Source organism: Xiphias gladius, chromosome 23 (assembly GCF_016859285.1).
Source record: "Xiphias gladius isolate SHS-SW01 ecotype Sanya breed wild chromosome 23, ASM1685928v1, whole genome shotgun sequence".
Classification (NCBI taxonomy): Eukaryota; Metazoa; Chordata; class Actinopteri; order Istiophoriformes; family Xiphiidae; genus Xiphias; species Xiphias gladius.
In genome coordinates, this window is record NC_053422.1 from 16,643,513 (window position 1) to 16,656,000 (window position 12,488).

Consider the following 12,488-nt stretch of genomic DNA (forward strand, 5'->3'; position numbering starts at 1 on the left):
TGTTAAAGGCGACCCCAGGCACACAATCTCCACATTTCACCAGGACCATTTTCCTTTTCCAGTAGAAATTCAGCAGTAACACAGTAACAGTTGATATGATTGGCTTTCAACTGTCAAACAGTGACACTGGACACCAGTTTAAGTTGGTGTGATTGCCTTAAACCAGACTTCAAAAAATACAAATATTTTTGTTAAGCTTGGTTTCCTGTTTTCTTCCTTCTTCTTTGATTCTTTTTTCTTTCTTTCTGAAAACTTTCCACCAAAGTTTCCTTCAAAATACAACCTTACAATGTGCTGGGCTAAATTAAAGACTGATTGTTACTCATACTACTGTCATCCAATACTGTTTGTAGAAGGAATAAACTGCTATATTTCCTACATTGAACATCTCAGTCATACTACAGTAGCAGGTATCTTTAATGTATCCACAATGTCTAATTTTGCCTAATTTTATCCTTGACAGATTACATATTCAAAATGGCGCCATAAAGGATTTAACGGAACTTAACTTGACCCTCTGTGCATTTTCTACACATTGGTGAGCTCGTCCATGTACAATGTGACAATGTTTTATCATTAATAATGAAATTGAACATACCCATTGGGCATACCAGGACAAATCCCCGTTGGCCACCGGATCAGTGGGCCGGTGGACCGTCAGAAAATCCATTAAGTTCTTACTGGTTTTTGTGAAGCTGATGTTTATTAATTCATTTGATGAATGTACAATGGCATTGCATTATTGGCTCAAAACACATGATACTTTAATTTTTCGTCACCATGATTCTAGATATTTACAGTGAGTTTTCATATTAATCAGACCTCTACAGTTGTACATAGAGTAGGTATTTTCCTGTCAGAGGAGAGACCTCAAAATGGAAGAATTAAAAAAATAATCATTCTTCAGTCTCTCAAGCCATGGTGGCACAAAATAAAAGGGAAAATAAATAACATGTCAGACCTTATCTGAATATAAATACAATTTTATGTAAAGGTTTGTGAATGAGTGTAAGACTAGAGTTATTAAAAAACATTTCGTCTCTACAGTTTTGAAAATATCAACACTGATAGCAAATGGTAAACACATCATATTTAAAGTTATCAAAAAACTGACTTAAGATTTAAAAACAGAATCTGTCTGTCATTATACAAAAGTCAAAATGTTGCCAAGTTGTCCTGTATTCTCAGGTGTGTCCTCATGGTATCTGTGTTTGGTGACACACTGTACCCAGTAGGTATGATCTTGATGCCTTCCTGTTAGCTCAGCAACATGGGATGTTGTCCACCTGTAGTACAACAGAGCAGATGAGTCATTCTTGAATTCTGAAATTGTACAAATTGTAACAAACAGAACAACTGGTATAAAAGGTTTTTACTGTGCAGTGTGATGAGTATGACAGTAGGTGGTGCTCCAGGAGGTATGCTGCTCTTCGTCTCATCTCTCCTTCACTGTTGTACTGAATGGCTTCTAACAGTGAAACTCCACCTTGCCTCACAAACTCGTCCGCCACCTAAAAAGGAAAGACCAACAACCATCTAAGAGATATTACTGGGAAAAGATGTTACAAATACAGTTGCTAAGTACAAGCTAATATTTCTTTTTTGGTTATCTCTACTGAGCAGCATCATTGCATCAGTTGTTTCAGTACTTTATGTAGTGTTGCTTACCTGTTGCCTGCTAACTACCAGCATGAAGAGGACCTCCAGACTCAGGGTCACCATTTCGTGGTCGGCCATTTTAAGTGTGGCACAGAGTGTAGACAGCAATCCAAGCTGGGCCAGCTGGACACAGAACTCCTTTTTCTTGTGGGCAATATTTGCTAGAACCCTTAGGATCTGACAAGAAGGCATAGGCCAGTGAGATGGAAGAGTAACATTGTAGGGGTTTGTGTAAGAAATACAGGGCTCAATTACAAAGTCAATCAAAGTATAGTAGTGAAGTATACTACAAATAGTAATAATATCAAAGTTTGGCTTTAGCTTGCACTGACCATTGTATTGATGCCTTGAGAGAAAGGCAGAAGCTGGATCAGTCCAGGGACCAAGTTGAAAGTCAGCAGAGCTGAGCAGAAATCACTGGAGTGAGCTGGAACAGCGAGGGATCGGAAAGGCATTGGAACAAATCGCATTACATACAATCCCTCCTAATCAATACATCAATCCTCAGCTGGGTAGAGAAGGAAACTTGCCCCGCAAATTCATATGGCCATGAGAGATGTTCCTTTGCAAGACAGAAATTTTCATCAACAAATGAATCATAATAAATTTATCACCAAACATAGTCAAGACGACATTAGTTTTAAAAAAGAAAAAAATTACAAACTACACAACTATGGCAAATCAGCAATATGTCGATCCCATATAAAGACAAAGACCTGATGATCTGTTACAGGTACAGGTACTGACAACAGTAACAGTGAGACTGGAAACACTTTGGATCAAGTGTTCTGAACTATACTGACACGTTTGGATTTTTTAGATGTGTGTGTAGCACAAAAGACTATTTAACAACCAAAACTCAACAAAATTCAACAGTTATTTAGCTTTGTTGCACAATTGCAAATAAACCTGTCTCAAAAAAAATTTCAACCCAAACTACATTTCAAAAAACTTGTCTGAGTGATGCATCAACAATGATCAGATGTACAATATTACTTTCGTGAATTATGCCTTGATAAGATCTGCTAGTATGAGCTGTCCCAGAGGTGACTGTAACAGACCGGTCTAACCTGTGAGGTTGTTGAGGACCCAGGCACTCTCCCTGGCCAAGGCTGGCTGGGTGTGTAGGTAGGCCTGAAGAAGTGCACATAGAGCAACCACAAGTCGAACGTCACCCACTTGAGCGCTCAGGCTGTCCACTGGGCAGACGGACAGGAGGTTTCCCACGCATCGCAGCAGAGGACAGACAAACTAAAGAGGGATAACACATGAAAAATCTTTAGGTTCCACATCAGCTAAAAGACCATGCTGGTTATTTTGCACATTTTTATCTAAATATTACAAATGATGTATACCACAGATTTTTTTTTCGTGCCTTTCAATATAAAAATCAACTACTAAATTCTTAAAAATTCCTTGAGATAGGTAATACTAATTTCACTAATACCTTAGTGAAATAATGTAGTTCCACGCAGATACTCTTCTCATTATTGCATTCAAGTGCTTGTGGGAAATACAAACAGCTGAACAACAACAACAACATGAGTAATGCAGGAAACTACAAAATAAAACTAAAAACTTCCAATTTTCGGTCATTGGTTCTTGGGTTGAAATTTTTTTTTAACAAAATAGCTGGTGAATATATGCTTTTCAGCAGCCAGTCTCAAATCATGAGTGATGCCACGGCATTAACACAAAAAGTATGCATAATCTTGACTTTTTTAAAAATAAGTAAGTTCACTGTGATGGGTTACCTGCCTCAAGCAAGTTTCAAGTGTCTGCAAACTGATTTTCATACCATCCATGAACATAACCTAAAATAAAAGAGTGCTTGGTAGGAAATAAATATGAAAACTCAAGGTATACTTTGGAAAATGGTCAGCTGTGACAAAAAGCACTGATACAAGTGATTTGTTTCAACTAAATAAACATAACTGAACAAACAAACAACAAAACAAGAGTGTTATAAAGCAAATACCATAATAAATACTGTATTTTATCCATTAATTTACTTACCAGCTCCATTCCTTCTTCGTTTCCTTTAGCAACAGCACCACCTAGTGACACTAATAGAGAACTGCACTTCAACAGGGTCCCACAATGCAACAGCTCTCTTTTATCCTCAATGCTTCAAGTAAGATAAGGACAAAAGGGGGACAGATCATCATTATTATGATCAGTAAAATTACACTGTTTGTTAAGTAATTACATATAACAGTGTAGTCTGTAAATATAACAGACTGTTCACGCTGAGAATGTCCCACGGCTCTCACCTGCATGCAAGGTAGTGCAGACACCACGCACACTCAATAGCAGGTGCCAGGCCAAACTTCGGGTCAGGAGTCAGGACTGATAACAAGTGTGAAGGTAAACTAGAGGCCAGGACCATCCTGCAGACAGAGAGGAAGCTCATTACACAACTGAGGGCAGTGTGTAATGTAAGTAACACCTTACAAAAGAATTGATTTCAACATTTTTTTAAAGAGACCAGTAATATAGAGAATCCAGAGATGAACTGACGTGCAATTAAAATGCTTACGGGATTATTTTCTCTGCTGCATCTCTGGCCTGTAGAAGCTGAGAGAGGGTAAACCCCACAGCTTCCACCACTGCTAGATTATGTCTCTGGTTCTGGACACACACAGAAACATCAGGACAGGCATGTTAACATTATTAAATTTAACTTTGTGTGGCATCAGTTCAGAGCTATATGAGTAACCAGAAATTGATTCAGCTTCTTTGCAAAACTTCTACGGATTATTTGATAAACATTTATTGACATATCAGCAAAGACAGCGAAGATAATGGTGTGACTCCTCTATTAAAGCTGATGTTGAAGACCAGTGAATCTTCTTTGGTTACCTCTATACAGTTCGCCAGAGCTGGTATGATTCCCTGAGCCAGGAGTTTTTCTTTTATAACATCAGTGTCTGGGCATAAATTGCCCAGCGTGTAGAGACACAGCTCCTGTGTACACATGAACATACACAGAAAGTAAAATAATATGTACAATTAGTTAATAATAATTACACACTGCCTGGTATGAATAGGTACTAACAGTGAACTTGGTGCTCTGGCCAGACAGGTAGGTGAGCAGGTAAGGGGTGGCAGGCAGAAAGGCTGGGGCTACATTGGTGTGGTGAGAGTGAGACAGCTCATGAAGACACCGAACAGCCTGCAGACGGCACTGAGCATTAGAGCCAGTGAGGAGACCCACCAGCAGATGCATACTATTCTCCTGCCTAGAGGGAAGACAGATTCCCAGACAGACATGACACATGACAGAGATACCAATAGCGACAGCATCCTTTAAACTCGATACCAACATACTTGATGAAGGTGAGCTGTGCTGATGGGTCGCGGAGGGCTTTACTCAGAGCTTTCAGGTGGGCCTCCCTCTCAGGCCCGCTGTGTTGAAGTTTATGGAACAAACTGACCACGTCCTGGAAAAAATTAGAAACAGGTTCAAATCTCAAGATCCTTCATTTATTGAACTTGCCAACAAATTATTTTTCATAACGTCTGTCACTCACCTGCTCTCCTGAGGTAGTGTCCAGGGTGACCTCCGGCTGCTCCTCATCTTCATTCAGCAGGAGTCTCTTGCTCACAAGCTGTCTGTCTCTGCGGGCCTGTCTCAGTGCTATAGCAATAAACACAAACAAATACCACACATTACTCTCTGCTTTAGTCATATCAAAGCAGCCAATCCTACTTAGTTGTTCAGTGTAAAGATGCCCTACAAGCCATCAATCTGTCAAGTTCTGAGACAAATCTGCTCTGTGGACCATTATCATTTACTATAAGAATGTCACAGTAGCTGGAGGATGTATCAGTGTAGTGTTGAAAACATTACCAGATATCAACTTATATTTTGTTGTCTTCTGGTCTATTGTTATATAATGTGTTGTCTTGTTATTATATTATATCTTTTTGAGATTATATATAATATATATATATATATATATATAAAATATATATATATAAAATATATATATATATATATAAAATATATATATATATATATATATATATATATACACACACACACACACACACACACACATACATACATACATACACACATACACACACACACACATTTTCAGCAAACCATTATATGTTCACTACATTACTAGTTTTATACATTTTTTCGATTTTTTTAGCTATAGTCTCTAGCGCCATCCCCAAGTTATATTAAATACTGACACTGGCTTAGCCAAAATGTAACATGTTTGATATCTCTGAGCTGAATTAAGTCACGTCCCCCAGATTTAGGTTAATATGCTTGCTAATAGACTGACTGAAATCTTTATCTAGCCGGCAATAGGTAATAAGTCTTTTACATGGGTGCCCCCCTTGTATGGGGTTCACAAAACATGGCAACAGGTGTGGCTGCTTGAAGAGGGCTACCGGGCACAGGCCCAGGGGTCCAAGGTATCATGGGTTTCTTGTTCGTGAGTATATCGAAACAACTACAAAAATGACTGGATAACAAAGCAGATAGGCAGCAAAAAGATATAAAACAACCCCAAAGTGAAGTAAAACTACGTTGAGAAGCAACACATCCTCAAATAGATGCAAAACGTCCACAGAGGGATGCAAAACGATTACAAAAATACAATACATTTACAACGGAACGCAAAACAACCACAGAGAGACACAAAAGACCACGAAGAAACAGAGCAAACGTACACAGACACAAAACAACCACAAATAGAAGAAAAACGACCACCAGAAGCATAGATACACATAACAGCCAGAGAGAGATACAAAACAACTAGAAAGAGACACAGAAGCGGCATACAATGACGACGAAGAGACTCAAGAGGCACAAAATGATCACAAAACCACTAGGCAACGTCCGTTTTGTGTCTCTTTCAGTCTGGGGTCTTGCTCTAGTGTATAAGGGTTAGTGTGTCTTCTACATGTCTGCGCCCAAGGGCCCGTTGTCTTGTAATCCGTCCATGATGAAGATGTAACTAACAAGTAACTTGACAGCTAGTTAGCTAACCGTAGCCTTGGGGCTTTAACAAACGATAACTTCTCAGCGTAGTGGCTTGGTTAAGTCAAATGTTTTAGCGCTACCTGACTTTTATATTATGATACAGCGTTCGTTTATAGAAGAACAACTTTGCCTCAAGCTTAGCTGTTTGGTGAGCATTCAAAGTGGCTGTTGCCTGTAAACGACCTTAACTGTCTAAGCCTCTTTTCTCTCATAATAACGGGTTAACGTTTTTGCTAACGTTACCCCACGTTACGCTTACTGACGTTAGCCGGTAAGTTAAATACACACAAAACGCTCCAAACACACACTCCATACTTTCCCATCAGACCAGACTCACCCTTTTCGTGCTCCCGCCTCTTTAACCTGAGCTCCTCCAAGCTGTCGCCTTGTCGGCCGGCTTTGTGTCGAACTTTATTTAGCCTCCACATTTGACTCTTCTGGGGCCCGTAAGTCACTTGAGTTAAACTCGTTTCTTGACTTATTTCATGGTGGAAGATGTCAGTGTGGCTGTGGTACCAAACCGTGGATGTTATATTATTCTTCTTCTTCTGTGTCTGGTCCGACCTCCTTCGGCTGCTGGGGCGCCATCTAGCGGATACTTATGGAAGACACTCTTTAAGTATAGTACTGTATGAATCCGTGCCTTTCTTATTCTGTTCACAATAACAAGACTTCAGCTAGAGGATTAAAAAACTATAGCGTTTATTTTGCACAATGTGCAGTGCATATGTAAAAGCTTTATCAAACAAATTTTTGTTTAAAAAACATGCTTTTCACAAACATTGAACAGTCAACCAATACCAAAATAGGCTATTTAAACAATTTCCAAATAACTTTTAAAAATAACTCCACAAAAACTTTTTTCTTTTGTGTCAATTACAAGACAGCTGGACTAATAGTAAACATATACAGTTTAATTTCATTATAATATCTGAATCACTATAAAAATATCTGAGATGTGGTTAGTGATTCAGAGAACCAGGATAATTTAGTTTACAGTATCATGGGAGAAAATTCCCCAGACTGAAGGAGAATGAGCTCAAAAGAGACAGATCTCCGTTCAGTCAGTGACTGAATTTCACAATTATCCTGAGAGGGATCATCCATTCCTTGTCAGTTACTACCCTTTTTACATATTCATGCCATAAAAATGACAATTACCGTACAAACCATTGCGAAAAAAAGACAGTTGTGGCACAGTATGCCACATTCAGCATGGTAAAACACATAAAACATATAAAAAAGATAAAAATGTAAAAATGTACCAAAATTAAAAAAAAAAAAAAAAAAAAAAAAAAATCAGTCCATCTTTACAGTTTTAAGCAATCCTTCTAACCATTAAATATGATTAGAAATAGGGTGGAGGGGATGTGTTGACTTCATCCTTTGGTTCTGCACCAATGAAGAATCAAACATCTTCAGGACTCTGTGCTCTTGGAGGATTTCTTTTTCTATGAAGAATTACAGAAAATGAGTTAAATAAGTGATCTGAGGAATCATCCTCTGGCACTGAAACTGATCACACCTTTTTCTGTTCTGACAGTTCATTTTTTTCCAGCAATGACATCAATCTGTGACATATCAAACTGGTATAGAGTATGGGCCTGTGATACCTTTTGTGGGTGTCGCTGGAGGATGTTTGTGTTGCTGTGGCATCTTGGACAGAAACTGCAGGCGTTTCTGGAACTTCAGCCGATTTCAACTTGCTTTTCTCTGAGAGAATGACATATGAAAAGGTGAACGCAAACTTACAAAAATAGAAAAATGTTTTGTCACAATTGGTGTGATTTATCTACTTACTGTTCTTCTTCTCTGTTGGAGGACTTGGTGTCTCAGGGTCGGGAGGAGGTAGTGGCTCTGTGTCATCTGAATTATTTTTCGATGATGAGTTCTTTTTCTTTTTCTTCTTCACTTCAGTAGTCTGCTCTGGCTTTTCCTCTCTTTCACAGCTCTCTGTTTTCTTTGTCGTTATATTTTCTTCAACAATCTGTTCCAAAATCGTCTCATTATGATCAGCCTTGTCCTTTTTTTCCTTTTTCTTTTCTTCAACTATCTGCTCTGGATTTTCTTCATCAGGGTTTTCCTTTTTCTTCTTCTTCGCTTTCTTTTCTTTAACTATTTCATCTGATTTTTCCTCGCTATTACCTGTCTCCCTTTTTTTCTTCTTTGCTGTCTTTTCGTCAGCTATGTGCTCTGTATATTCTTTGTCTTCTTTAACTTTTTTCTCTGATGTTTCCTCACTTTCCACTGCCTTTTTCTTCTTTGCTTTCTTTTTTTCACCTAACTGCTCTGTATTTTGTTTTACTTCTTCAGATACCTGCTCTGGAATTTCCTCACTATCAGCTGTCTTTTTCTTCTTCTTTACTTTATTTTCTTCAGCTGTCTGCTCTGAAGTGTCCTCACAATCAGGTTTCTCCTTTTTCTTCTTCTTGGCTTTCTTTTCTTTTACTACTGGCTCTGAAATTTCCTCATTATCAGCATCCTCATTTTCGTTTTTCTCTATCACAGGTTTATCAACACACTCTTGCTCTGTGACTTCATTTTTTTTCTTCTTCTCTTCTTTACTCTCTTTTTCTTGTCCATCCTCACCAGTCTCAATTGCATCCCCTTCCACCTTGTCTTCAGTCATCTCCTTTTTCTTCTTCTTCTTCTTCTTGGGCTCGAACATTGTCTCATCATTTTTTTCGTCACCAGAAGTCATGACTTTCCTTTTCTCTTTCACTGGTGTCTGTTTTGGAGGAGAGAGTGTGGATGTAGCTGGACTGTCTTCTACAGCGTTGAAGTTTTGTTCTTGGCTCGGGGTGGCAGAGGAAGTCGCAGGTACAGTCTTTTTTGGACTGCTCTTCTTGTGTTTACTCTTCTTTGTTGGTGTCTCTGTTGTAGCTTTCTCCTCCACCTTTTCATTCTTTCCATCTGACCCGTTATTCAGTTGAATGGGAGTGTCAGTTTTTGCAGGGGGCTTAGCCCGGGGTTTTCTGACTCTCTTTTTCTTGGGCTGTGGTGTAGAGGAGTCCAAAGCGTTGATGGTGTCCATCTTGGCTATGTCAGCCTCTGTGGATAGAGTAAACAAGGTGAAGACATGAACAAACATGGCTATGTGGCACAAATGTTTAAAAGAAAACATCAATGGCATCCAGAAAGCTACTGTACACAGCTCTGTTTGTATGAAATCACAGTTTTCCTTGGTGAGGTTATTCAGTTCATGGGTGGTGCTGTCCTGTCTGGTGGTTTTCTCCCTTTGAGTGAGAGGACCTAACTCTCCCTGTCTTTTCAACTCCCACCATTTCCTGCATTTTCCACACCTCTCAACTCCCTCCACCCTCCATTCTGTCTCTTTCCAATAGGAACACCTCCCAAAAAACACACCACTCAATTTTCCTCATACCTGGAATAACAATCTAACTATTGAAATTGTTTCAGTGCTCAGTCTTTGGAAACAGTAACTGTAGCTTCACTGCTGTATTTTGGCAAGAATAAATTCTTAATTACCTTCAAAAAGCCCTTTATAACCCCAGTGTATGGATTTGTTGCGCTCTTTGAATTTCTAGGATTCTCCTTATCACCTCATCCTTTATGTACTCGCAAATGAATGATGTGCTCAATGATTTCCTTCTCACACGCACGCACACCCACACCCACACCCACACGCACACACACACACACACACACACACACACACACACACACACACACACACACACACACACACACACACCTGTCAATTGCAGGACCAGTTTCTTCCATTTCTCTACATCCAGACTGCTTTCAGAGTCTGAATCATCTCCACCAGCAGCCTCAACGTTGTCCTTTGTTTGGGTCTTTGATTTCTTCACCTTGATGACATTTTCTGCAGATTTCCCTTCATTTTTTTTCCTTTTTGCTGGCACAGACTTTAAAATAAAAGAGAATAACAAACAGCCCGCTTAGTAAACTTTAGGAACCAATACAATAAAAAAATGAAAATAAAATAAAAGCTCACCTTCTTTTTTTTGTGTGTGTCTTTTTTTGTGTCTCTGTTTTTTTCAACTGTAGAGGTGGTGCTGCCTTTTTTCCTGGGAATTTTGACTTTTGGAGTGGTGGCATCAGCCTTAGTCTTGGCAGCCTTTGGTTTAATAAGCACCACATAAATGCAAATAAAGATTATTAGTATTTTGAAAGATGACAAGGACAGAATAAAGCATCAAAACAGTAATAAAAAGGTTAACATGATCATGAGACGGACCTTAGCTGAGGCTTGATCTTTGCCTTCTATGCCCTTTTTTCTCTTTTTATCTTTCTTGGATGAGGAAAGAGCCTCGAGTTGGACGTCAGCTTGGGTCTTCATAGCATCTTCTACATGCTCGGATGAGTTTTTGCTAGATTTGACATTCTTGGCTGTTGGTGTTGATTTCTGTTGCTTCACTGGTGTCAGTTTTGATACTGATGTCTGTAGGTATGAATAAAAATCAAAATCATGAAGGAAAAGCTGTCCATTTTTAAATATGCCATAAAAGGAAATGAAGTGGATGCTGGAGGTATGAACACTGGCTTATCAGAACCGGAGTATTCTTTTCATTCTCTGATATGTCAGTGGTTTCACTGGACTCTCCAGGCGTGACTTGGCTCACTGGTTTCTTTTTGTGTGGAGATGCTGCTGCCACTGGTTTCACTGGGGTTCTGGGTGCTGACTTTTTACCGAGAGCTGAGGGAGTCTGAAAAATCAAGATAAAGGACTGTTGATAAGATAAACCATTCACGGCGATCAGAGGCAGTGATATTTAGGTTTTGTTCTTCATATCACCTGTGATACGAACTGACTGAGCTCCTCGCTGTCTGAGCTGCCGTCATCCTCAGCTTGAGTCTGATTGAAGGTGGTTGGACTTTGGATTTTTGTAGCTGGCACAGGTTTGGGTACGGGAGTCAGATGAAAACAGAGAAAGAAAACTCATATGATGCCTTTTCAAATATATAATATCATGCTGAAAGAGCTCTATAAGGATCAACAGAGGCATATCTGCAGTAGCTCTGCACAGAATCCTTTAAGTTTCATATAACTAATGAATACAAGTAGGGATGGGCCCTGCATAATATAGAATTTAAATCCCTTAATTTTGGAGCAAAGTTGGACCATGTGGGGAAGAAAAACATATCTGAAAGTTTTTAAAACATCTTTTAGTTTTTAAAAAGGAAAAACACAAGTCAATACATAACAAGTTGGCTGCAAATGAGAACGAGAGCAGGACAAGCCCGACAAGACTGAAGACTGCGTAGAGGTATCCTGGTTCCAGACCCCTGAAACGTTGTTGCCCACTCTCTATTCAATGATTCAAAAATTGAAATGGTAATTTAGTCTGATTATTAGGCCACACACAAATAGTCCAGCCTTGAAATTAACTGAACTTTCAATGCTGCACATTTAAAGTCAGTTCTGGGGAAAAGAAGGAGTCCTACCTTTAGCCGGAGTCCTTCCATGTTCTTTAGAATTAGAGCACTTGGCTGAGTCACTGTCGGGGCTAAAAACAATACTTAGTATACTGTAAATCTCATTAACGCTAATATACATTGATTTTCTGAAAAGAAGGAGTGAGAAATCGTACTCACTTTAACCATGAACTGTAGATCTCCAGTAATGATGCAGATATTTTTGTCAGCCCCTGAGGAAACAAAAAAAATCTGTTAAAAATCAGATGAATCTGATATCAGATTCATAGATGTTTTTCTCTGGAGACATTTTGATTTGTCGTGGCAGGAGAAGCACAGATGAAACGAATCGCAGTAGTGTGGTCTCCATTCCAGCAATTATTGTGATGCAATGCAGACATAACTAATGAATCGGTTACACCTT

At 39.1% G+C, this 12,488-nt stretch overlaps 2 protein-coding genes across 2 annotated transcripts in view; both read right to left on the reverse strand.

The window, feature by feature from the left end:
- Nucleotides 1-688: 688 nt before the first annotated feature.
- tmco6 (transmembrane and coiled-coil domains 6) lies at nucleotides 689-7,235 on the reverse strand. Its single transcript, XM_040119049.1, has 13 exons — nucleotides 7,002-7,235; nucleotides 5,193-5,299; nucleotides 4,990-5,102; nucleotides 4,718-4,901; nucleotides 4,522-4,626; nucleotides 4,199-4,290; nucleotides 3,933-4,049; nucleotides 3,676-3,787; nucleotides 2,730-2,910; nucleotides 1,992-2,086; nucleotides 1,669-1,836; nucleotides 1,377-1,511; nucleotides 689-1,286 (listed from the first exon to the last, which is right to left on the reverse strand). Exons 1-13 carry the CDS (start codon nucleotides 7,090-7,092, stop codon nucleotides 1,263-1,265), a joined length of 1,524 nt encoding a protein of 507 aa, XP_039974983.1. The 5' UTR covers nucleotides 7,093-7,235; the 3' UTR covers nucleotides 689-1,262.
- Nucleotides 7,236-7,368: 133 nt separating this feature from the next.
- Nucleotides 7,369-12,488, reverse strand: part of LOC120785526 (myb-like protein V) — a 6,192-nt gene continuing 1,072 nt past the window's right edge. The window contains exons 2-11 of the mRNA XM_040120312.1: nucleotides 12,245-12,297; nucleotides 12,095-12,156; nucleotides 11,445-11,539; nucleotides 11,272-11,355; nucleotides 10,887-11,090; nucleotides 10,644-10,766; nucleotides 10,380-10,554; nucleotides 8,465-9,715; nucleotides 8,279-8,377; nucleotides 7,369-8,117 (exon numbers count right to left, since the gene is read on the reverse strand). Of these exons, the coding sequence (XP_039976246.1) occupies nucleotides 8,083-8,117; nucleotides 8,279-8,377; nucleotides 8,465-9,715; nucleotides 10,380-10,554; nucleotides 10,644-10,766; nucleotides 10,887-11,090; nucleotides 11,272-11,355; nucleotides 11,445-11,539; nucleotides 12,095-12,156; nucleotides 12,245-12,297 (2,181 nt within the window). The 3' untranslated portion in view covers nucleotides 7,369-8,082. The remainder of the gene's footprint in view (nucleotides 8,118-8,278; nucleotides 8,378-8,464; nucleotides 9,716-10,379; nucleotides 10,555-10,643; nucleotides 10,767-10,886; nucleotides 11,091-11,271; nucleotides 11,356-11,444; nucleotides 11,540-12,094; nucleotides 12,157-12,244; nucleotides 12,298-12,488) is intronic.